Source organism: Drosophila elegans, unplaced genomic scaffold (assembly GCF_018152505.1).
Source record: "Drosophila elegans isolate 14027-0461.03 unplaced genomic scaffold, ASM1815250v1 contig_814, whole genome shotgun sequence".
NCBI lineage: Eukaryota > Metazoa > Arthropoda > Insecta > Diptera > Drosophilidae > Drosophila > Drosophila elegans.
In genome coordinates this window covers 11919812-11941135 of record NW_024546167.1, presented here as the reverse complement: position 1 = coordinate 11941135, position 21324 = coordinate 11919812, and the positions used below count along the sequence as shown (strand labels likewise).

The window sequence follows — 21324 nt, the reverse complement described above, 5'->3', positions numbered from 1 at the left end:
CTATGAAATTCTGTGGATTTAACATTTCAGAAACTCAAACTTTTACAGTTTTGTACCTCTTTAAGAGGTGTTTTATTTTATATATAAAACTTAATAATATCTCTAATACATGTTGAGAACAATAAACAAATATAACTGAACTGATGACATTAAAAATCAATAAGATTAAGCTACAGCTTTTGCACATATTGATAGAGTACATCGAATTCCTCCAACTTGGGCACGGCGTTAAAGGTGCTCCTAGTGCGGCAGTATTCGGCATAGATGAGCTGACTCTGGCGAGGAACGACTGGCGGACGCACGCTGAGATAGGAGTCAGTGCCGTAGTCGCTGAGCGGACGCAGCGTGATGCCCCTCATGATCTTGGCCAGCTCCTGATCCCGCTGAGCTACGGCTGTCTGGGCGGGTCTGGCGCCCCCACTGGACAGCTTGCCCATCTGGACATACTTCTTGTATATGGCCATACTCTGCTTGGAGGGCGGACTGATGGTGACCCCGTAGATTTCCTCCATCGAGGGCAGTCCGGAAGCCAGCGTAAGGGCGGCCGGCTCCGTTGATTCTGTCTGGTTGGCCTCCTTCTCCGCAAAACTAGCACTCAATTCCTCATCGCTGGAGCTGTCATCGCCCTCGCTGGAACTGGAGGAGTTGCTGTTCATGGAACCCGTGGAACTCTGTCCGGTCATCGAGGGATTCTGACGGGCCTTTCGCGAGGTCTGGATCTGCCGCTGGAATGGACTGTAGTTCGTGCGGAATGTGGGCATATATCGCAGTGCCAGTTGACTGATCTCGAAGGCGATGTGCTCGCTGAGGTCAGTCCACTTGAACGACTGGTGGTAGTTGGAGTAGGCATCGATCATTTCCAGGCCGCTGCTGTGCACACGAAACAGCTCCCTGACCAGTTTGTTGGAGTCGGCGCACGAGTGGGGCAGGCACTCGCGAACCTTGTGGCGCACCCAGTCGGTTAGTGGTTTGCTGTCCGTTCTGGGCACGAAGGTATTGTGCATGTCGTAGTCCGTCTGCAGCTCCCAGATAGGTTGACCCTCTAAGGGAAAAGGAACACTTCATTAATTTGAAGCAACCAAAGGAGTACAATACTTACGCTTAGTAAGACTGGGCTTGTAAATGCCCAAAAATAGATTAATACTATGCTGCTTTTCGGTATCGCTGAACGTATTACTGTAGTAGCGACTGAGGGTCTGCATCACATCGCTGCCCTGAGAGCCCCAGGGAGCCGTCTTCCGGTAGGTCTTGATCCTGTGCACCAGTTGCGAGCCGCCGTACTGCAGGGCCAGTGTGTCGCCGTGCTCCTCATAAAGGTTTTCCAGCATTGTCACGCAATCCGAGTCGAACTCCAGCTTGGCGGACTTGACAAAGCCCAGACGCTCCAGTTGATGACCCAAAGCGCACTTTCCAATGGCAAACTGCGCAGAATTGGTGCGATCCAGGCAGTCCACACAGTTGGTCCGCACGATCCCGGTCTGCAAGCCCGGCTCACTGCCGGCCGCCTTGAAGAACATGCCCGTCATCTGGACAATGCTTTCCGCGTGTATGGCCAGTTGGTCCATGACATTACCGCCACTCAGGCGACTCTGCCGCGCCATGTCGAAGTGGATGTGCTTCATGCGGTGGGCCGGCGGCAGGAACTGGTTGAGATAGCGAATGCTGTACTCCAGTTCCTTGGAGATGATCGACTCGTGCTTGCGCCGCTCCCGCTTCTTTACCAGATTCAGCATTATTAGCGGTGCGCCGTAGTGAAAGAGCAGGCGTTCGAAGTGGAGCGATGGCGTCTGTGCATATGGATCGCATATGTCCAGCTGAATCTGCGGTTTGGGCACCATCTTACTGATATCCTGAGACCAGTGCGACGGAATGGAGCCCCGCATCTGGGTAAACGCGCACATCCTTTGCCCATCGCTGACGATCTGCTCCGTCTCCACTTCGTTGGCCACGTCGCCTTGAAAGTTAGCTCCGCGCTTTAGGAACCGTGTGCCGGCAAAGCGGGAACTGCGTCGGGCCACCAGGCAGACGTTAACGTGCCGCCCGAAGATGCTGATGCAGGATTGACTGACAAAGCCATGTGTGACCTCCAGCAGCCAGTCCTTCAGCATGATGCCCTCCATGGGCTGCAGCAGGTAGGCGTTCCACACGAAACGCTTGCGTGAATCGCTACGAAAGGCGTAATCCACCCGCTCGTGGGCCTTGGCCACGTTGTTGGTCAGTGAGTTCCAGTCCGGAAGAGGTTCATCCCTATCCAAGTCCACCTTGGCGCCCACGAAGCGAGGAGCCGACTCATTGTACTGCAGCGTACGTGTCAGATCATAAGAGTAGGAGAAATAGAAGTTGCTGCGCAGATCGATGTTCTGGAACATCCGCTTGTAGCGATCCTCATGCGGATGCGGTGGTCGCTGGGAGGTCACCTCGTTCACGCGCACCATCACCGTGTCCTTGATGGTGTAGACCAGGTGGCGGCCGATGTGGGCACAGCACTTGCGCTTCGTCACCAGCAGCAAGTAGTAGCCCTCGAGGAAGCGCACGAATCCCAGGACTCCGTAGGCGGATGTCACCTTGGGTGAACCTGTGAGGGAGGCCACAAAGCGCCGGATCTCCAGGCTGTTGAATTCGTTGGCATTCTCCTCGATGCTCAGTCGGTTGTGGGCCAATCGGTCTATGGTGAGCAGACGGAATCGGGTCTCCCGGTTGTTGCTGCCCACCAAATAAAGTCGCTGCAATCCACAAAATTAGTCAGGGGAAAGCTCTGCTGGCGGGGATTACTCACCGCTCGCGTCTCGTAGAGCACAACCTTCTGGATGCAGCTGATCAGGGGATTGAATACTATATTCGGGTTATCATTGCTCATCTTAGTTGGCTTTTCCGTTGCTTTGTTTGGCTAGAATTCCGTAGGCCGCTCCCACACAAACATTCATCAGCTGACCAACTGGCATTAGAGATGGGAGCAACCGCTAGTGATGACAACGTGAGAGCGGACATTTGTTTCATACTTGAATGATAGACAAATTTGAACTTTTATTTTATTTATCAGAACTTCTTTTTATTGAAAATATTTTGATACGAGGAAATAGTTTTGCCTTTGATTTAAAAACTATGTAAATATTATACATAATAAAACCAGTTGTTTTAATCCCGTTTAAAAAACTTATAAATCTTTATATAGATCTTTGGTAAGACAAAAATTTGGCAGCTTGAGACTTTTTTTTATAAGTGTAAGTGACCTTTCAAGTAAACTTGGAACCATAAGCTTATATGTCATATATCAAACATAGGTACATATTTAAGAAACATATATTTTCAAAAAACTCTTTCTAGTCCTATAATTACACCTAAGAATTCAAAACGTTGAATTTTAAATAGTAATATAAAGTTAATTTATAAAAAATTATGATCTTTAAAAGACACTTTGGACCATTTTAAGCTAACATTTATTCATGACGCCGAAGAATGTGTCTTCCAAGAGTTTTTCTTTGTTTAAAGGCACTAGGACAATGGGGGCATTGGAAGGACCTTTCTTTACTGTGCACGAGCTTGTGTTCTCTTAGGATGGTCCCGAGACGAAAGGACTTGGAGCACTGGGAACACTTAAACGGACGTTCGCCCGAGTGAATGCGAATGTGTTCCTTGAGATGCTGCTTTAAGCTGAAGGCAGTTGAACAGTGGGGACACTTATAGGGTCGTTCACCCGTGTGAGATCGAAAATGGTTCTTGAGGTGAAATTTTCTGGTAAAGGTTTTCGAGCACTTCGAGCACTTGTGGGGCCGTTCCCCTATATGTGTGCGAAAGTGTCGTTGAAGATCTGAGGATTTAATAAAGTTCTTGCCGCACTGGGAACACTTGAAGGGGCGTTCGCCAGTGTGAGTCCTTTCGTGCGATTGCAGAGTGGACTGCTGCGCAAAGGACTTTGAGCAGTGGGAACACTCGTAGGGTTTTTCTGCGTTGTGGCTTTTAATGTGCGCATCCAGAGAGGCCTTTAAATTAAAGTTCTTTGAACAGTAATGGCAAGGAAATGACTGCCCATCCAAATGGGTTCTCATGTGGCTTATCCAGGCGCCCCTTCGCTGGTATCTCTTCGAGCACTCTCGACATTCAAATGTAACATCCTTAGTGTCGACTTTCATATTAGGTTTAACACTATCGTCATCGATGTCATCATTATCATCATCATCATTATCATCATCATCATTATCATCCCCGTCCTCGTCTTCGGTGGCAGCTTCATTCCAGTTGTCTTCATCTGCCGAAAACTCCCAATCCTCTTCTTCGAGCAACGCGCATAGGGCCTCCTCAATACCTTCATCACGGACCTGGCAGTAGAACTGGTGGCTCCTCTCGCAGGTTTGCCGTAAAGCAAATGCATTCTTGGCATCCTCCAAGCACGCCGGACAGATGGTTTCCGGAAAGCGATCTCCTCGTCTGACTTCAAAGTCGGTACATAGCTCGATCATCTCGGCGATTGAAACTCTGGTCTTTCGTCTGGCATCAAATATGTTCACCAAGCCCTCGGATCTTCCCAGGCAAACACGACAGATTGGCTCCATGTCTCCTACTGAGCGTATTGATAAGTAATCGAAACAAATCACAGAAGTATTCTTACATCTCCGCTCTTCTGTTGTTTTGTATACAAAGTGTCAAAAACCTCCTATTAAAAGATTGTTTATTTAGTGCACGTTGCACTAGTCACCCTGTGTTGTGCCCAATCGATATGTAATCGGTATCGTATTTGAATTATTTAAAAGAATTATTTATTAATATTTATTATGCGTTTATTTAGTAGTTTATTTTTAGTAATAATACGTTAAATCATTCTTGGCTTAAGACGTTAAAAAAATATAAACCAAAATTTCTTATTTACAGGCTAAAACATATAACTCTCCAGGAAAACTATACAATTTTATTTGTAATATAATAATTTGCTATATCATCGATTTGATGAACGTGCAATCGTCCCTATGTGGAAATAATTTTTTCCTTGTGGGTATGAAAGTGCTTCTTAAGACTCCACTTGGTGGCAAACAATTTTGGGCACAGGGAACACCTCAAACTCTCCTCCGTGTGAGTGCGTATGTGGCGTTTCAAATCGTTCTTATAGGCAAAAGACTTGGAGCACAGGGAGCAATCGAATCGTTCTCCGGAGTGAGCCCGCATGTGCAGGCCCAGATTGGACTGTTGCGTGAAGGTCTTGGGGCAGTAGGGACACTTGAAAGGTCTTTCTCCCGTGTGACAACGAATGTGTCTTTGAAGATTGCACTGCTGCGTGAAGGACATCGCGCATTCGGAGCATTTGTAGGGCCGCTCCCCCTTGTGAGTCCTTACATGCGACGTCAAAGAAGTCCTGTCCGAAAATCTTTTCGGGCAATGGTCACAGCTGTACGGTCGTTCGCCAGTGTGGATCCTGGTGTGTCTCTTAAGGTCGTAGGCCGTCAGAAAGGACTTCGGGCAGTGGCAGCACTTGTGCGGTCTCCTGTGGGTCAGGATGTGCTCTTTCAGAAGCGATTCTTCTGAAAAATATTTTGGGCATTGACAACAGCTGTGCGGTTGCTTCTCATGAGTCCGGCCGTGCGACTCCAGAGCAGTTTGTGTTGCAAAAACCCTCTCGCAAAGGTCGCATTTGAAGGGTTTTTTGTAAACCCGACTATTTTTCTTTAAATCTGATGGAGAAAAACAAGACTCTGGGACTTTTGGCTGCTCAACTGTCATCGTGCACATCTCTTCCTCAAATAGGTCATCTTCAATTGGCTCGTTTTTCACTTGGCAGGTTGGTGGATCAATAATACGGGACGATTCTTTGATCAACTCATCGTCGATTTGCTCGTTCTTTATTTCAACATTATACGGCTGGATCCTGTCCATAATTGACTCCTCCCATTTGGTATTTTCTATTTTCACTTGGACATGGGTTTGCTCGTCACCATTTGATTCATCCCTCTCGCAGTCTTGTATTTTGCAAACTTCCTCCTCCAGTAATTCATCCTCAAGGACTTCCTTCTTCACCGGGTAGTCTGAAATTTCATGGACTTCATCTGGTAGAAGCTTTTCCTCGTCGTGGAATTCTGTGATTTCGAAGACTTCTTTTCCAATATGGAGCGGATCATTGCCCTCACAGGCTTGACTTATCCCAAAGGAATTCCGCGCATTTTCCAGGCACATAAAGCAAATGGTTTCAGGAAGTGAATCTCCTCGTCTAATTTCTAAGCCAGTTAAGTTGGAAACCACATCCACAATACAAAATCCCACTTCTGCCGTTCCATCGAAAATGTTTATCATGGATCTTCGTCTAAGACTGCAAATCCGACACACTGTCATCTTGCCTTAAATTTTGTTAATAAAACTACATCCGTAATTTAAAAAAAAAAAAAAATCAAAAATCACCTATTGTTTTGTTTACAATTTTAACAGCTGAGAAAAGCCAGAAGTGCACTAGTCGCCCTGTGATAAGCTCAAATAGCTGTTAAGCTAAGTGTAATCGATATTCATATTTTACAGGTTTCAAATACCTTATTTTTTATTCGACTTTTCGCTCAAGCTAATTAAGTTACTTGTAAGGTTAAAACTTATAAACTTCTTATGTACCTTGGTAATTTTTTACTTACTCAAAAGTACAAAATCGTGGTTTCCCTTTAATGCCAATGTAATGGGAAACCAAATCCTCTTCTGGCGTTTCATCGAATATGTTTATCAAGTATCTTCATTGTCTAAAAACTGCATATATAAAACTTAACAAAAATAGTAAAATAGTCTAATAATGATATTTATAACAGTGGCAAAAGTGCACTGCTACCCTGTGTTTAGTGCTGTTAATCGCATAAACAAACTGTTATTTATTTCGATACATTAGACCAATCGATTTTGGAGTTCATTTATATGTGCAAAGGAATCTATAAAATAAATGGCCTCCAATCCGAATCCTCGTCTAGAGAATTCCGTCCTACGCAGCAAAATTCGGGAATATGCTCGAGACCAGCGTCAAGAGTGCCGCATAAAGGCAAAGGACTCGTTGCGTATCGGTTTAGGACAGGTTAAGAAGGAAGTGGCTGCATTAGAAAGCCTGGACACCAAGGACGTTCTTGGACTGGCCGGTAGGATTAAGCGACGCAAGCATGCCACCTCCGAGGATCTGTGCCGCCTTTCCCTGGCCTTTCTGCAGGGCAACGACAACATCAACGCGTTTGCTGCCATTCCTGGTGCCATTCAGGTCCTGGTTAAAGAACTAACCGGTATGCATTTGATCCCTTTGAATTTATATTGCTTACTTATGAAAGAATGTTTATAGGACCCCACATTCAGCGGCAGATCGATGCCGTCGAGTGCCTGTGTAATCTTTCTCTTGGCGATGCCCATGTCTCCGAGAAGATCGCCAGTTTGGCGGGAAGCTACATGGTCACGTATTTGGATGGCAAGGAGGAGCGCCTTAAGCGCAGCTGCCTGTGGACTCTGGCCAACATTCTGGCCACCTGTGACAAGGCTGGCAGGATATTGCTTCAAATGCAACTTGTGCCCAAATGTTGGAGACTTTACAGCGATCCCAATGGTTGCCAAGAGGACGCAGGCATATGTCTCTTCCTGGTGGCTACCCATTGCCTGCACCATGTGAGCGCCGAAGATCGTAGCTACATTGCAAAAAATTTGCACGATGTAAACCCCAAGGATTCCGGCAGCGAGTACTTTATGTACATTATCCACCAACTGGACATTGTTGGACAGGATCATGAACTAGGTGTTCCACAAGCCGAATGCCTGTTGCACTTCTTTGAGAACACCCTATCCTCTCCAGTAGAAAGTTTTTACATTATTTACGGAGTGCGTGTAATGGCCAATCTGGTGGCCATGGGTAACCCAAAACTAATAGGGAGACTGGCAGACCCGCAGAATTTTATAAAAGCCCTAAATCAGCTTTTCGCTTTGCGAGACTCCCAACTCAACATGGACTTGATGCGGTTGCTCAGGAATTTCCTGCAATTAAACATCTTGGACTCCAACCTGCTATTAGATAACTTGCAAATATACGCATAGGATACGATTAAGGACAAGTCTTGCAAATCTCTTTATTGGTCTGAATATACCTATAGAATTCAAGCCACTGGCTTTGAGTCTTTGTAAATGTGAAACAAACATGTTTACGGTTATGCTGGTAAAAAACAAAATAAAATAAATTAGTTTACATAATCAACAAAAAAAATGTGACAAAAACAGAGACGCTAAGTGGCGGACGAGATTATAAAGTCGAAGAACATATACAGCCACAATGCATCAAAATAGTTTTTTGGTAAACTTAGATGTCATCTTCGAAGAGGGCGATTATGTGACGCCGCTTGGCTTCGTCGTCAGCGTTCAGTTCGTTGCCCCTGTGGGCATTGTGATTGTGGTTCTCCAGGTCGGAGACCGAGTCAAATACTAAATTGCAGTGCCCGCAACGCGCTGAGAATATGGGGGCTTGTCCCTGGGAGTTGACCGTGCCGGGAGAGACTACAGCCCGTTGCAGTTTCTCCAGGAACGTAGCCCGCTCCTTGTGCTTGTCCAATCCAATTCCCAAGCCCAGCGATGGGCCTGCGGCCACTCCGCGAATGGGAATGGGTTTCTTCACCGTGGGTGTGCACTGCGAGTTGCGGCTCTCTGAGCGCGCAATGGCGTACAACAGATTATTCTCCTCTGTGATCGGAGTTGTCGTACCGCTCACAAAGTCAAACAAGGCAAAGGACTGTTCCTCCACCGGACGGGTTTCGGGAATCTCTGCGGGAATTGTCGCCTCAGCCGTCTTCTCGCCATTGGAGACCTTAACCTGGTTAAGCTTCTCGGCTAGAAGCGAGTCTATGGAATGTTCCTGCAGCCAGGTGCAGGTTTTGTGCAGGGCGAATATCATGCGGCGGATAAACTCGTGAGGTGAAACCATCTTTTGCCGTCTAATCTCCAGCAGTTTGGTCACCTCGGCGACAAAAGTGACGAACTGGTACTCGACGCAGTTGTCCAGATGTGACTGCTGCGAGTCCTCGAACATGAAGCGCTTGGAGCAGGCCGGACACTTGCGCTCCTTCCACATGGGCTCCGGTATGTTTACCTTGATGTCACGCAGTTGCAGCTGGTCCTGCTCCATGGGATCGTCCTCCTCGAAATTGGTCTCGCTGTAGTTGTAGCAGTTCTTGTGCTTGCGCAGCAGGGCGGCCTCCTCGTTGTCGTCACTGGAACTGGCCACCGCATAGTCATCATCCTCGTTCTCGTTTTGTCCACTGCCCGTGGGCAGTTCCGCATCTTGGGAATGTCTTGGCAAGGTATTGTGATGGTGCTGCTGCTTGTTGAACAGCACGTTGAGGTACTGGATCCTCTGCTCAGAACTGCCGTCCAGTTGGGGAGCCGTCTGGTTTAGCAGCCTTTTGTGCACCTTGTCCTTGGAGGCATCCACCTTGGAGCTATTATTCAGCAGCAGATTGTGCACGGGTCGCTGCTCCACATAGCGCAGATCCTCTGCCGTGAAGAGGGCACTCTCCTTGTCCATCTTGTTCGCATCAGAGATGTTGACCCTCTTCTGCTGGTAGAGCTCGGCCAGCTTCAGACTGAGGGCATTTTTGATGCACTGCTCCCGGAATGTGACGGCGTGCTTAAGATACGAGACGCATGGAGCACATATGTGGCGCGGCAGGCCGTCATCCGCCGAATTCTACGTGAAGTGGGAGAACTGTATATATTGATACCAGACAAGGAAAACACTCACTTTCAGGCCTGTCGTCTCCTCGAGCATTATGTTTATAGGCTTCTGCCAGTTAAGGAACTCGTTTGTGGAGCCGTGCAAGTAAATGGGAATCTTGGCAAAAATCTCATACTCTGCGGGGCTGCTGCAGATGCGGCAGATATTGCCCCACGTCGTCATACTAATTTTAAACTTTAAACTTAATGCTAATGACGGAAAAAACAAATAATTACAATTTTTGACGCCGGCAAGTGTGGCTCTTCCGAAGAAGGTGCAAAATTCCACAGTCCACCCTTGTTAACAATAGAGTTGCTTGGCCAGCTATTCGATAGCTACATTTTATAAGTAAAGTTTAGCTTAAGTTTCTTTAGTTAAAGAAAAACATATTGTTCTAAGAAGAAAAAAAGTATAAATTAAACAAATTAATAAATATATATATTTTCACATATGTATATTTTTCAAATTAAAGAACCATAAAGAAGAAGCTATTAAACTTAGCTATTATTTCTTAAAGACGAGTTAGCAGCGCTAGCTAACAGTTCTTGTTGATTTTAAGCTCCACTTGAGCTGGCCACACTTGACTTTATATTTTGGGAATTGCATAAACAAACCTCGTTATTAGAATAAAACCTATAAAATGTCGTTTAACATAATGCAAAAGCTCACACTTCAGTGCCTGAAGCCGGATCAGCCACTAATGAGTAAGAATTTGTCCTCAATGGGTGATAGAATCTAATGGCTTTCGATTCTAGCCACTGTGCGCAATGCCAGTAAGAAAACCGGCGGCAGTACTCGGAACAAGAAGGGTCATGCCCGGCCAAAACATCGAGGATGGCGCGTCCAGGATGGACACCATGTCTCCGAGGGCACCATATTGGCCACCCAGCTCACCACGCGCTTCCATCCGGGACTGAATGTGAGTCGCGTATGGAGAAATTGGATATGTTCTAATTTTCCTTTCTATAATATTCATGTTAGGTGGGCTTTGGTCGCAATGGAACCCTTTTCGCCATGGAGCACGGCAAGGTTTATGTGACCTGCGAGCCGATCGATCCCAACTGGGATCACACCTGGATCCAGCGCAACTACGCCGGTCGCCAGGACCAAACCATATATAAGAAGTTTTTTAATGTTATACCCGAAAATCAGCATCAGCGATTTCGGCTAGTTGAGGAGATCTAAGTTGTTAAATATTAAATCATATCTATTTTGAAATCGAACAAAATGTAGTGGAGTTATAAACCATGTTTTCGAATGCTTAACAGCACGACAATTTAGTAATGTTTTCAACCATTTCACGTCTGGTTATGCGGTTATGACACCAATTTTCATTTGGGACATCTTTATATTCTTGATCAGCATCAAATAATTTCAGAATTACGGTTTAAATTCTACCAAAATCGGAAGACTATATCACATAGCTCCCATGAAAACAATAAAAATTTAAATAAACATTTTTTATTTTTAAATGTAAGTTTTCTATTTTGTAATTTTTTTAAAAATTCTTTTTGATTTATTAATAATTTGACAGCTCAGAATTATGAAAACGATATCTTATAGCTGGCATGGGAACTATCGAATAATTGAGTTGCAAGACATCATAGCTTCTATGCTTTTAAACATATTTATCATAATATTAATTGTTAGCCGGCTCGAGGTCAGGATGTTGTTATTTCAATTTTGGTCAATGTATTTCGGTTGCTCTTCGGCAACCGTCTTCAGGACAAATTTAATTTACACGTCTGCGTCCGGTGACGTGGAGTTGTTAACTGTTGAAAAAACACAAAATTATTTCAATTTTGGTTATTTGTCAATATATTTCGGTTGCTCTTCGGCAACCGTCTTCAGAACAAATTTAATTTACACATCTGCGTCCGGTGACGTGGAGTTGTTATTTTGGTTATTTGTGTAAATTAAATTTGTCAATTTGTAAATTTATATATTTCTTAACGCTTAAAAAATCGTTAGAATTATAAATTTATAAGTTATCAAATCAATGTGCTGAACGCACCCAATAATTAGCTATGATTTGTAAAGTGGTTTGAACCTGCACTAATGTCATATTTAGGTACATTTGTGAGTTTCAGCTGGGGTCACACTGGCTGAAGCGCAGCCAACTTCGCTTCTTTCTTTCCAAAAATTTTAAAGATGGTGAGTGGACGTCGGTAAATGTGGTGCACTTAAAATGTGGTTTGTGGGCAGGTAAACGATGCAAGATGAAAGAAAAAGTTAACTAAAGGTGGCCCAGTTCGCCTGCCCACCGACTGCAATGAGAAAGTGAGCAAAAACGGCTGGAGCGAATGCCGCACGTAAACATAACCTCCAGCACGTGTGTGCAGAAATGGTAAATGAAAACACGTTTCTGTTCTGTTTTGCAGTCGAATATCAAGCGGAAGAAGACCAGGAAGCTGCGTGGTCATGTGAGCCACGGTCACGGCCGTATCGGCAAGCACCGCAAGCATCCCGGAGGTCGCGGTAACGCTGGTGGCATGCACCACCACCGTATCAACTTCGACAAATACCATCCTGGTTACTTCGGCAAGGTCGGCATGAGGAACTTCCATCTGCGCCGCCAGCACAAGTTCAGGCCCGAGATCAACCTGGACAAGCTCTGGTCCCTCGTCGGAGCCGAGAAGTTCGCCGAGTTGGAGAAGGAGAAGAGCACCAAGGCTCCCGTCATCGACTTGGTTAAATTCGTAAGTGTTTTACTGGATTTGGCACCCCGTTTTGTGCTGCTGCTGCTTTGAATATGAAGAGACACCCAAGGCGATGGGCGGACAGAATGCGACCGTACAATTGCTCTCCCCGTGTAGAGAAAAGCCTTTCAGATCAAAGTCAGCCAGCAGAAACATTGGATGCAGTGCTTTCCCCCTCCTGTGACCCATAATTAAAACAAATTTCATCCCACAGGGCTACTACAAGCTGCTGGGCCGTGGTCATCTGCCCGCCCGCCCCGTCATCGTGAAGGCCAAGTACTTCTCCAAGAAGGCTGAGGATAAGATCAAGAAGGCCGGTGGTGTGTGCTTGCTGAGCGCCTAAGTTAAGGTAAGATTGTGTTCTAAGCAGGATTGTTTTTCGTTATCTAAAATAAAAGTTTTACCTTTTTAAATGCCTAATTGCTTGTGTTTCTCTTGCAGATTCCTCTTCTACAGAAAAAAGGCACGTGGACTACATTTGACCATCAAAAATGTATTTGTTTTTTAATAAATTTAAAAGAAAAACAAGTATCTGCTATTCCTAAAAAATTTTCTGTTTACTGAAGGCTTTTGGGCGTGATTTGTTTTATTTTTTTACTGAATATTAAGCAGATACCTTAATAACAAACAAATCACTAGCTAATTATAATTAAGGAAAAATACATGGAAAATGCCCTGAAAAAAGGAATTTGGAGATCTGGAATCTTGAAATATATAATTACTACATTTCCAATTAAACCAGTAGAACTTCAGGATACTGTAGTAAACATATTGCAGATTTTAGCTACAAAAACAAAGTTACTGTAGTATGTTTACCCACTATTGGAAATAGTATGATTGGAGTCGATTTGAAGATGATGATTTTATTATTACCACAAGTTATATTGTCTATCCTCTAGTTTGTAGAGAACTGAAAATTCAAAAAGGGTATGAACTCGTCGGTGAAAGTCTATGGGGCTACAATGAGCGCATTCCTTTTTTAGCACGATTTTTACAGCTTACTTTTTTTGCCTAACCAACGGCGGTCACATTCGCAACCAGAAAGCTCGCGGAAAAATTCGGAAGCGGAAAAATACTATTCGCAACGATTACAACAGGCGGAAGAATATTACGTGTAGGTCAAGGCCGAATGTTTACAGTCAACCCTTATCGGTGACCTGGCTTTGGGGGATGCGACGACCTTGGGTCAAGGACATGACCGAACAAGAGGCAATGAAAACAGGAAGTGGGAGGATGCCACTGTGGGCGGGGGAGGTTCCAGCTCAAATGGTAACTAATTATGACCTCTGTGTTACAGCCGCGACCTTGCCCACCTATTCTGCACTATTACATAACTGAGAGGGAATCCACTGCGCTGCGATGGCCAACAAAGTACTGCGCAAGGTGACGCACTGCATCTTCGACATGGATGGATTGCTGCTGGGTGAGTGTTCGCCTGCCTCAGCCTGCCTTATATGTTAACTGTTTGCCGAACAGACACCGAACGACTCTATACGGTGGCCACGGAAATGATCCTCGAGCCCTACGGCAAGGCCTATCCATTCGAGGTGAAGGAACGTGTCATGGGCCTCCAGACGGAGCCGCTTTCCAGGTTCATGGTCGAGCACTTCGAGCTGCCCATTTCGTGGGAGGAGTACGCCCGGCAGCAGCGAGCCAACGCAGAGAAACTGATGCGGAACGCCCAGTTGATGCCAGGTACTAATCCCCGTTCTCGCTTTGCCGTCACGTTTCAGACACGGAGCGGATATACGAGGAGGTCACCCGGCAAATAGCCGCCTCCTTCGGCCGCCCCTATCCGGAGGCGGTGCGATTCCGGGTCATGGGCACCACGGAGCAGCGCTCGGCGGAGATAGCCATCACCGAGTGCCAGTTGCCCATCTCGCGGACAGACTTCCTCAAGCGATACACGAAGATGTGCCACGAGCGGCTCCACAATGTTCCCCTGCTGGAAGGTTAGCACTACGACACCAGAACATAAAAGAGGCTTTTTTCCCTATAAATACTACCGCATTTCCTATCATATTTTATTGTACTACCCAAATCAAGTTATTAATCGAATATTTCCGACCATTTTAGGTGCTGAGCGGCTGCTGCGTCACCTGCACGCCAGCAAGGTGCCATTTTGTCTGGCCACCAGTTCCGGTGCCGACATGGTCGAGCTGAAGACCAACCAGCATCGGGAGCTGTTCGGCCTGTTCGACCACAAGGTGTGCGGCTCTACGGACAAGGAGGTGGCCAACGGGAAGCCTGCTCCGGATATTTTCCTGGTGGCCGCCTCCAGGTTTGGAGTGCCACCGGCAGCCGCCGACTGTCTGGTCTTCGAGGACTCTCCAAATGGCGTGACGGCAGCGAATAGTGCCGGAATGCAGGTGGTCATGGTGCCGGATCCACGGCTGTCCGAGGAGAAAACCTCCCATGCCACACAGGTCCTGGGGTCCCTGGCGGACTTCAAGCCAGAGCAGTTCGGACTGCCCCCATTCAGGGAATAAAATTGAGCTTAATTTTTTGTAGCCTGGCGACGCTATAATTGGAATTTGATGTACCTACCAAGCAAACGTTGTTAAGATTAATGTGTTACTTAATATACACGTATTTGTGCATATAGTCTTTGGTTTATTGCTTCAATTTAGATTAGTTCTATTGCTAGTTTCCAACTGCCTCCAGGTTTTTGTGTATGTCGGGAGCTTCCTGGTTGGCCAGGGAAAGAGAAACCTCCTTGCCGTTGTCTGGTGGAGAATACAATGAAGATAGGTAGCGTATATTTATTGATCTACTCACCATATCGGGCATAAAGTCGGGGCTTGACGCCGGAGCATTCGCGCACCAGGATCGGCAGGTCGGGATTGTTTTTCTTCAGATTCGGATAGAATCTTTGGACGAACTCCCTGAAAAGCAATATTGTTGGGGGTAAATTATATAATTAAAATGGGGTAAACGGCGATTTATTACCTGGCTCCCTTGGAAGCATCTCCGCTTCCAAGTATGATCCGCAACTCCTTTAGTTTTGGAGTAAAGCTGGCCAACCTGGAAAGAGTAATACGCATTTTGGGCAAAACTGCTGCGGTGTTGAAATGATAAAAAATGAACTGATCGTAAATGTCGTTACTGTATAGGGTTGTCAAATATCCTTTGATTATATATTGGTATTATTGTTTTTTAAAAAAGGTTAAATAAATCGTTTCTGGATTACAACTTGTGATCTAGTAGGTGCTTTTGCTAGGAACTTGATTTCAAAAAATGTTTTTGTCATAAACCCTTTTAATTTCAAAAGGTTAAACATTCTAAAATTAATTCTTTTAATAAACTGTCCGTTTTAAACTATTTTTTAAAATTAACTAATGTTTAGCAAAGACCCCAACCTCATGAAATGCACAAAAACCATAGACTCAAACCATGGTGCTTAACTTAAATGAAACCAGGGCTGTATAAATGTAGTGCACATTACTATATCGATTAGTATCGATATTTTTCACAGATCTCAGTACTCATCTTCCATCTCTAGCTGTTTTTAGTAAACACATTGAACTATTTTTTTTCAAAAGAGTGAGTTTTATTCGAATTTTAGCAGAAATGGCGTCCGTACATTGTCAACTGTGGATGGGAAGCGTGAGTAGCAGTCTGCATTACCCAAGATACATGATCATTAAACTGCGAGAACGACCATTTCAGCTGGAGTCCTACATGACGGAGAACTTTATCATTGCCGCATTCCGGAAAATGGGCGAGGATCCTACCACGGTGCGCCTGATGCGCAACAAATACACCGGCGAACCGGCCGGCTACTGCTTCGTCAACTTCATATCCGACGACCATGCGCTGGACGCGATGCACAAGCTAAATGGTAAGACCATTCCCGGCACCAATCCCATCGTGCGATTCCGGCTCAACTCGGCCAGCAATTCGTACAAGCTGCCCGGAAACGAACGCGAATTCAGCGTTTGGGTGGGCGATCTCAGCTCGGATGTGGACGACTACCAGCTGTACAAGGTCTTCTCCAGCAAGTTCACCTCGATCAAGACGGCCAAGGTGATCCTGGACAGTCTGGGCTTCTCGAAGGGCTATGGCTTCGTGCGGTTTGGCATCGAGGATGAGCAGAAGTCGGCGCTGTACGACATGAACGGCTTTATTGGACTGGGCAGCAAGCCCATAAAGATCTGCAATGCTGTGCCCAAGCCAAAGTCTGAGTTGGGTGCTGCTTTGGGAGAGGGAAACACCAACTATGGATATGGTGGCTCCGGGAGCAGTGCATCCACTGGAGGAACGGATTATTCGCAGTATTACGACCCTACCAGCACCTACTGGCAGGGATACCAGGCCTGGCAAGGCTACTACGAGCAGGCGGGGCCCTCGATCACAGATGCGGCTGCCTACTACCAGCAGGCAATGTCGCAGTCGCACTCCAATCCGCAGACCCTCGCACAACACGCCGAAGCATGGAGTGCCCAGCGCAGCGCCCAGTATGAGCAGCAGCAGCAAATCGCCTCTGCCGCCAACGGAGCTGAAGAGGAGTACGGCCTCGTGGAGCACAAATTCGTCCTGGACACCGACAAGCTCAATCGCGAGGCCATCGATGCGGATCGCCGTCTGTACGACGCTTTGGAGAGCTCCAAGTGGCTGCCCATCGAGCAGCTGGAGGTCTTTTAGGCCACTGATCTGAAGTGTGCCTACTATAATTTAGTTAAGTTAGCATGGGAAAATAAAAAGCCTCTCTTAGCATTAATCCTTTTAGTCTATGTTAACCCTAGGCAAGTCAATTATGTTTTTACAATAATCCGCACAAATGTTGCACATGATTTGCAAAAATTTCTTTAATATAATTTGTCTTGTCTTGTTACGTTGTAACAATTCTAATTTAAATTAATAATAATCCATTTTAATAATTTAAAAACAAGAAGAGAAGAGAACAAGAGAATATCGTTACAGACGGACAAGCAGCGATAATCTCTGCCAAACATCGATAGAAACGATATCTTTAAAACATCGATTGCAGATGTTGGCTATCGATGTTTCACCACCTCTACGCTTGACCACCTCTTGTGAGAAAAAGAATAAATAATTTCGGATAAATTCGAGAATTGCTGCTGAATCATGAAGCGAGCACGCCAGCCGAAGGCCCTACAGGCCCTGCTCGATTTCGACCTGGGCGAGAGTTCTTCGGACAGCGATTTCCTTCCGGACATCGACAACTGCTCAGACGGATCAAAGGACGAGAGCGATGGCGACGCCAGCAGCGACGCGAGCAGCAGCTCTGATTCTGGGTCGGATTCGGATGCGGAAAGCGAGGACTCGACGCTGCAGCTGCGCCAGTTGCTGGCCGAAACGGAGCCACCGCCGCTGGAGAACGGCATCAACGGAGTGGACCACGGAGGAGCACCTGCCCCGGCTCGACCCTCGCTCCAGCTGTCCAGTGCTCCGGCCAAACGGATGTGCTGCGTCTGCCTGGGTGAGCGCAGCGACGACGTCAACGAGATTGTGGAGTGTGACTCCTGCGGCGTCTCGGTGCACGAGGGATGCTATGGCGTCAGTGACAACGTGAGCATCTCCAGCACCAACTCCACCTGCTCCACGGAACCGTGGTTCTGCGAGGCCTGCCGCGCCGGAGTCTCGGAGCCCGACTGCGAGCTGTGCCCCAACAAGGGCGGCATCTACAAGGAGACGGACGTGGGCAAGTGGGTGCACCTCATATGCGCCCTCTACGTGCCCGGCGTGGCCTTTGGCGAGGTGGAGCAGCTGTCCTCGGTGACGCTGTTCGAGATGCAGTACAGCAAGTGGGGCGCCAAGGTGTGCTCCCTCTGCGAGAACGCCCTGTTCGCCCGATCCGGAGTTTGCATTGGCTGCGATGCGGGCATGTGCAAGACTTACTTCCACGTGACCTGCGCCCAGGTGGCCGGCTTCCTCATCGAGGCCCACCACGAGGACGATGCCGCCGATCCGTTCTACGCCCACTGCAAGGTTCACTCCGAGAAGGAAATGATCAAGAAGCGACGGCGCAACTATCATACCCTGCGGCTCAACATGTTGCAGCGGGTCAGGGAAAAGGAGGCAACTGCTGGCGATTCCGAAACCTCGGTCCCGCATCCGAATCCCGCCCAGGCGCGTATTCAGCGCAAGCTTCTCAAAATCCAGCACAAGTATGCCCGGCACAAGGAGCTCAAGCCGACGCCGTGGGTGCCGACTCAGAAAATGTCTCGTCTTCTAACCACCTCGGCCTCCGCCTGTCGTCGCCTACTGGCCAAGGCGGAGATCATGTCTGTGGATGTGCAGCATCTGGAGCAGCGTGAGGCGCATATCAACGCACTGACAGACATCCGAAAAAAGTGGCACATTGCGCCAGCCTTCAGTGTTGAGTTCACTGCCTACTACATGGACCGCATAGTTCGCATGGAGGACTTTCGCGAGCAGCAGCGGCAACTCATCTCGCACAACGCCGTCCTGTCCAAGGATCAGGACGTACTAAGGGCTCAGTACGACTCGGCTTTGGAGGAGCGCAAGACAGTGAAGACCACCAAGGATTCCCTGTTAGCCAGCATAAAGAGTGTGCACGCAGCTCTGGCTCAAATTGCACCCAATATGACTTTACCAAGCGTGGATCTGATAGCCCGCCCACTGCCAGAGGCTCCGCCCAAGACCAGCACGCCCACTCCACCCCAGCGACCCATCTCGGTGCCCACAGCAGCTGCCCTGAAAATGGGCGTGGGCTTTCCGCTGGGCCATCTGGGTCCGCCCGGCAGTAAACTGGACTCCTCGCGCATGCTCAGCACTCAGGCGAAACAGGGAAAGCATTGCAGTTCATCGACTGCCGTGGATGCTGCCCCCTCTGTGGCTTGCGGCATCTGCAAGCGGAGCAAGGATCAGCACCTGTTGGTCAAGTGCGACACCTGCAACCTGCACTACCATTTGGGTTGCCTTAATCCGCCGCTAACGCGTCCGCCAAAGAAATCCAAGCAGTATGGCTGGCAGTGCTCGGAGTGCTGCGACAAGTCGGACGGTTCGGATGCCGTCACAGAGATCTCCTCGGGACCAAGAAAGTCCCGCACTCGCTTCAACAAGGATGGCCACCTGGTCTATGTGGATCGATATTCGCTGGACGATGTGCCAGTTGCCGCTGCCATTAGTCCTCCCAAAGAGGTGACGGCCAAGCGGGCGCTGAACAAATCCCTGCCGGCAACTGCACCAGAAGACATTGAGGATCTGACCAAGTCGCCGAAACGTTCCAAACTCCAGTCGCCATATAAAACACCTACTAATGGTGAGTTTGATGCGAAGTATTCGGCTTTGCACTATACTTGCAAAGAAAATATAGCTTAATTTTGAGTATTTTGTTTTAGTTCCTAAACATGTTAATCTGTGAATTTTTTACTTTGAAAGTATTACCAGAATTTAAAGATGTTGGTTCAATGTGCTTGCGAATTTACAAAAATTGATGTTTTATACTTTTTTATTTGTTGTTATAATTTCTTTACAATTATATTTATTTGGGTTGCACTACAAATTAATGGAAAACAAAAAAAAATGGATCGTTGTAAAAATGATATGGTACTAAGCGATGCAAGATATGAATGTTTGTGTGTTTTTGACTAAGAAATTTAGTCAAAACTTGGTGAGTACCATGGGTATTCTGTAGTTTTTGTATTAGTTAGTTACTTATTTTAAATCGAAAAACTAATTTCATGGATCTTTTTTTGCCAGTTCCTACTGTTAACGCTGCGCCTGCTACTACTGCGCCTGCGTTGCCCAAGCCCAATGCTAGCACCTCGAACCTTTCCGGCTGTGAGGACTCCATAGACGACTCTAGCGGAAAACTATCCCGGAAGGGAAAGCGCAAGGACAAGCACAAGAACAAGCACAACCTGTCGTCAGACACGGAGAAGTCCATTGGCAAGGAACACAAGCGGAAGAGGAAAAAGCGGGCACATCTCGACGAGTCGTCGGGTCACCTGGACAACGTGGCCAACTCCTCGGGCAGCACCATCAAGATCATCTTCAAGGCTTTGCGATTGCCAGGCGAGGATGCGCCAGAATCTCAGTACTTTTATGTGCCGGCCAATGCGGTGCGCTCCGTGGACGAGGCCTCGCGTCCCACCTCCGTCGAAACGGTCGAGGACAGTGTCCAGGGTGCGGAGCAGGCCTTGGCGCCCATTGTGCTGCCGGCAGCGTCGCCGCAAAAGGTGCGGGAGCCCAAGGAGGCCCCTGTCACTCCTGCTACCGCCATCGCCATCGCTACACCCTCGCCCAAACGAAAGGTCAGCCCCCGAAAGACAACACCCAGGAAGCCGCGCGTGGGACGTCCCCGAGTGTCAAACACCAAGCCGAATGTGGAGATCAGCTGCTGTGTGTGCAGCCAGACCGGCAAGTCCAACCAGGTGGTGACCTGCGATGAGTGCCACCGGCACTACCACTTCGCCTGCCTGGATCCGCCGCTCAAGAAGTCGCCCAAGATACGCGGCTACTCCTGGCATTGCGCCGACTGCGATCCCACGGACGAGGATGCACTGCCCAAGAAATAGAATGTAACACTATTTTTATTTAGCCTAGGTTTTCTACCATTTTGAGACAAAATATCTTGATAGCCCTTGCGATATTTACAAAAGATAAAATTGAACATAACACAAAATAATTATACATCTTAAATATAATAAAATTAAACTACTAGAAATATTGGAAAATTACAAAATATGTTCTATATAATTTGCGGGACCTGATACAAAATTGATTTAGTTATTTCTTATGAATCAGAAAGTTTTTAAGTCAAGTCTTACAATTGTTTGAAATTTATGTTTCAATTTATTTGCCTATTGCAATTATAATTTAAGTTTTTAGAAACAATAAAAAGTAAGCTGAAAAGCCCTTTAAAAACTAATATTGAATAGCTTACACATACTTATTTAAACAAAAATAACCAATTTTATCGATAACTTTTGATTTTAGAATCTTTTG

At 46.9% G+C, this 21324-nt stretch overlaps 11 protein-coding genes across 14 annotated transcripts; 6 read left to right on the top strand and 5 right to left on the bottom strand.

The window, feature by feature from the left end:
- Positions 1-40: 40 nt before the first annotated feature.
- LOC108138831 (polyphosphoinositide phosphatase) lies at positions 41-2931 on the bottom strand. The gene is made up of 3 exons (XM_017261338.2): positions 2777-2931; positions 1100-2723; positions 41-1042 (listed from the first exon to the last, which is right to left on the bottom strand). Exons 1-3 carry the CDS (start codon positions 2855-2857, stop codon positions 171-173), a joined length of 2577 nt encoding a protein of 858 aa, XP_017116827.1. The 5' UTR covers positions 2858-2931; the 3' UTR covers positions 41-170.
- Positions 2932-3286: 355 nt separating this feature from the next.
- LOC108138672 (zinc finger protein 239-like) lies at positions 3287-4689 on the bottom strand. Of its 2 annotated transcripts, none has more exons than XM_017261015.2 (2): positions 4607-4689; positions 3287-4558 (listed from the first exon to the last, which is right to left on the bottom strand). In XM_017261015.2, the coding sequence occupies exon 2, from the start codon at positions 4548-4550 to the stop codon at positions 3438-3440; it is 1113 nt and encodes a 370-aa protein (XP_017116504.1). In that variant the 5' UTR covers positions 4551-4558; positions 4607-4689; the 3' UTR covers positions 3287-3437. The 2 variants fall into 2 exon arrangements, with proteins under 2 accessions (XP_017116504.1, XP_017116505.1); XM_017261016.2 differs by having other exon boundaries at positions 3287-4555; positions 4607-4637.
- Positions 4690-4780: 91 nt separating this feature from the next.
- On the bottom strand, positions 4781-6400 carry LOC108138785 (zinc finger protein 771-like). The gene is made up of 2 exons (XM_017261260.2): positions 6382-6400; positions 4781-6320 (listed from the first exon to the last, which is right to left on the bottom strand). Exon 2 carries the CDS (start codon positions 6313-6315, stop codon positions 4960-4962), a length of 1356 nt encoding a protein of 451 aa, XP_017116749.1. The 5' UTR covers positions 6316-6320; positions 6382-6400; the 3' UTR covers positions 4781-4959.
- A 428-nt stretch (positions 6401-6828) lies between these two features.
- On the top strand, positions 6829-8085 carry LOC108138786. The gene is made up of 2 exons (XM_017261262.2): positions 6829-7226; positions 7283-8085. The coding sequence occupies exons 1-2, from the start codon at positions 6899-6901 to the stop codon at positions 8020-8022; spliced, it is 1068 nt and encodes a 355-aa protein (XP_017116751.1). The 5' UTR covers positions 6829-6898; the 3' UTR covers positions 8023-8085.
- Positions 8030-9962, bottom strand: LOC108138784. Its single transcript, XM_017261259.2, has 2 exons — positions 9716-9962; positions 8030-9661 (listed from the first exon to the last, which is right to left on the bottom strand). The coding sequence occupies exons 1-2, from the start codon at positions 9869-9871 to the stop codon at positions 8282-8284; spliced, it is 1536 nt and encodes a 511-aa protein (XP_017116748.1). The 5' UTR covers positions 9872-9962; the 3' UTR covers positions 8030-8281.
- Positions 9963-10255: 293 nt separating this feature from the next.
- Positions 10256-10911, top strand: LOC108138790 (39S ribosomal protein L27, mitochondrial). Of its 2 annotated transcripts, none has more exons than XM_017261268.2 (3): positions 10256-10392; positions 10444-10607; positions 10674-10911. In XM_017261268.2, the coding sequence occupies exons 1-3, from the start codon at positions 10329-10331 to the stop codon at positions 10725-10727; spliced, it is 282 nt and encodes a 93-aa protein (XP_017116757.1). In that variant the 5' UTR covers positions 10256-10328; the 3' UTR covers positions 10728-10911. The 2 variants fall into 2 exon arrangements, with proteins under 2 accessions (XP_017116757.1, XP_017116756.1); XM_017261267.2 differs by having other exon boundaries at positions 10670-10911.
- An 862-nt stretch (positions 10912-11773) lies between these two features.
- LOC108138789 (60S ribosomal protein L27a) lies at positions 11774-12915 on the top strand. The gene is made up of 4 exons (XM_017261266.2): positions 11774-11842; positions 12070-12387; positions 12602-12736; positions 12829-12915. The coding sequence occupies exons 1-3, from the start codon at positions 11840-11842 to the stop codon at positions 12728-12730; spliced, it is 450 nt and encodes a 149-aa protein (XP_017116755.1). The 5' UTR covers positions 11774-11839; the 3' UTR covers positions 12731-12736; positions 12829-12915.
- A 471-nt stretch (positions 12916-13386) lies between these two features.
- On the top strand, positions 13387-14991 carry LOC108138788 (probable pseudouridine-5'-phosphatase). 2 transcript variants are annotated; one of them, XM_017261264.1, is made up of 4 exons: positions 13387-13501; positions 13685-13810; positions 14121-14339; positions 14464-14991. In XM_017261264.1, the coding sequence occupies exons 2-4, from the start codon at positions 13747-13749 to the stop codon at positions 14874-14876; spliced, it is 696 nt and encodes a 231-aa protein (XP_017116753.1). In that variant the 5' UTR covers positions 13387-13501; positions 13685-13746; the 3' UTR covers positions 14877-14991. The 2 variants fall into 2 exon arrangements, with proteins under 2 accessions (XP_017116753.1, XP_017116754.1); XM_017261265.2 differs by lacking the exon at positions 14121-14339 and adding an exon at positions 13864-14082 and having other exon boundaries at positions 13408-13499.
- Positions 14962-15502, bottom strand: LOC108138791 (NADH dehydrogenase [ubiquinone] 1 alpha subcomplex subunit 2). Its single transcript, XM_017261270.2, has 3 exons — positions 15337-15502; positions 15166-15272; positions 14962-15113 (listed from the first exon to the last, which is right to left on the bottom strand). The coding sequence occupies exons 1-3, from the start codon at positions 15429-15431 to the stop codon at positions 15031-15033; spliced, it is 285 nt and encodes a 94-aa protein (XP_017116759.1). The 5' UTR covers positions 15432-15502; the 3' UTR covers positions 14962-15030.
- Positions 15503-15864: 362 nt separating this feature from the next.
- On the top strand, positions 15865-17107 carry LOC108138787 (tRNA selenocysteine 1-associated protein 1). The gene is made up of 2 exons (XM_017261263.2): positions 15865-15993; positions 16057-17107. Exons 1-2 carry the CDS (start codon positions 15958-15960, stop codon positions 17029-17031), a joined length of 1011 nt encoding a protein of 336 aa, XP_017116752.1. The 5' UTR covers positions 15865-15957; the 3' UTR covers positions 17032-17107.
- Positions 17108-17223: 116 nt separating this feature from the next.
- LOC108138783 (PHD finger protein 14) lies at positions 17224-21037 on the top strand. The gene is made up of 2 exons (XM_017261258.2): positions 17224-19636; positions 20077-21037. Exons 1-2 carry the CDS (start codon positions 17476-17478, stop codon positions 20892-20894), a joined length of 2979 nt encoding a protein of 992 aa, XP_017116747.1. The 5' UTR covers positions 17224-17475; the 3' UTR covers positions 20895-21037.
- The last annotated feature ends 287 nt before the right edge of the window (positions 21038-21324 follow it).

Excerpts from the sequence above, each read along its gene's own strand:
- LOC108138831 (XM_017261338.2), bottom strand. The coding sequence starts at position 2,857 with ATGAGCAATGATAACCCGAATATAGTATTCAATCCCCTGATCAGCTGC. Across the intron at positions 2,724-2,776 it reads TGCTCTACGAGACGCGAGCG|CGACTTTATTTGGTGGGCAG; the intron begins GTGAGTAATCCC and ends TGTGGATTGCAG. Across the intron at positions 1,043-1,099 it reads CAAGCCCAGTCTTACTAAGC|AGGGTCAACCTATCTGGGAG; the intron begins GTAAGTATTGTA and ends CTTTTCCCTTAG.
- LOC108138672 (XM_017261015.2), bottom strand. The coding sequence starts at position 4,550 with ATGGAGCCAATCTGTCGTGTTTGCCTGGGAAGATCCGAGGGCTTGGTG.
- LOC108138785 (XM_017261260.2), bottom strand. The coding sequence starts at position 6,315 with ATGACAGTGTGTCGGATTTGCAGTCTTAGACGAAGATCCATGATAAAC.
- LOC108138786 (XM_017261262.2), top strand. The coding sequence starts at position 6,899 with ATGGCCTCCAATCCGAATCCTCGTCTAGAGAATTCCGTCCTACGCAGC. Across the intron at positions 7,227-7,282 it reads CCTGGTTAAAGAACTAACCG|GACCCCACATTCAGCGGCAG; the intron begins GTATGCATTTGA and ends GAATGTTTATAG.
- LOC108138784 (XM_017261259.2), bottom strand. The coding sequence starts at position 9,871 with ATGACGACGTGGGGCAATATCTGCCGCATCTGCAGCAGCCCCGCAGAG. Across the intron at positions 9,662-9,715 it reads AGGAGACGACAGGCCTGAAA|AATTCGGCGGATGACGGCCT; the intron begins GTGAGTGTTTTC and ends CACTTCACGTAG.
- LOC108138790 (XM_017261267.2), top strand. The coding sequence starts at position 10,329 with ATGTCGTTTAACATAATGCAAAAGCTCACACTTCAGTGCCTGAAGCCG. Across the intron at positions 10,393-10,443 it reads GCCGGATCAGCCACTAATGA|CCACTGTGCGCAATGCCAGT; the intron begins GTAAGAATTTGT and ends TTTCGATTCTAG. Across the intron at positions 10,608-10,669 it reads GCTTCCATCCGGGACTGAAT|GTGGGCTTTGGTCGCAATGG; the intron begins GTGAGTCGCGTA and ends TATTCATGTTAG.
- LOC108138789 (XM_017261266.2), top strand. Across the intron at positions 12,388-12,601 it reads TCATCGACTTGGTTAAATTC|GGCTACTACAAGCTGCTGGG; the intron begins GTAAGTGTTTTA and ends TTCATCCCACAG.
- LOC108138788 (XM_017261264.1), top strand. The coding sequence starts at position 13,747 with ATGGCCAACAAAGTACTGCGCAAGGTGACGCACTGCATCTTCGACATG. Across the intron at positions 13,811-14,120 it reads CATGGATGGATTGCTGCTGG|ACACGGAGCGGATATACGAG; the intron begins GTGAGTGTTCGC and ends GTCACGTTTCAG. Across the intron at positions 14,340-14,463 it reads CAATGTTCCCCTGCTGGAAG|GTGCTGAGCGGCTGCTGCGT; the intron begins GTTAGCACTACG and ends CGACCATTTTAG.
- LOC108138791 (XM_017261270.2), bottom strand. The coding sequence starts at position 15,431 with ATGCGTATTACTCTTTCCAGGTTGGCCAGCTTTACTCCAAAACTAAAG. Across the intron at positions 15,273-15,336 it reads GATGCTTCCAAGGGAGCCAG|GGAGTTCGTCCAAAGATTCT; the intron begins GTAATAAATCGC and ends ATTGCTTTTCAG. Across the intron at positions 15,114-15,165 it reads CCGACTTTATGCCCGATATG|ACAACGGCAAGGAGGTTTCT; the intron begins GTGAGTAGATCA and ends ATTCTCCACCAG.
- LOC108138787 (XM_017261263.2), top strand. The coding sequence starts at position 15,958 with ATGGCGTCCGTACATTGTCAACTGTGGATGGGAAGC. Across the intron at positions 15,994-16,056 it reads GTCAACTGTGGATGGGAAGC|CTGGAGTCCTACATGACGGA; the intron begins GTGAGTAGCAGT and ends CGACCATTTCAG.
- LOC108138783 (XM_017261258.2), top strand. The coding sequence starts at position 17,476 with ATGAAGCGAGCACGCCAGCCGAAGGCCCTACAGGCCCTGCTCGATTTC. Across the intron at positions 19,637-20,076 it reads ATATAAAACACCTACTAATG|TTCCTACTGTTAACGCTGCG; the intron begins GTGAGTTTGATG and ends TTTTTTTGCCAG.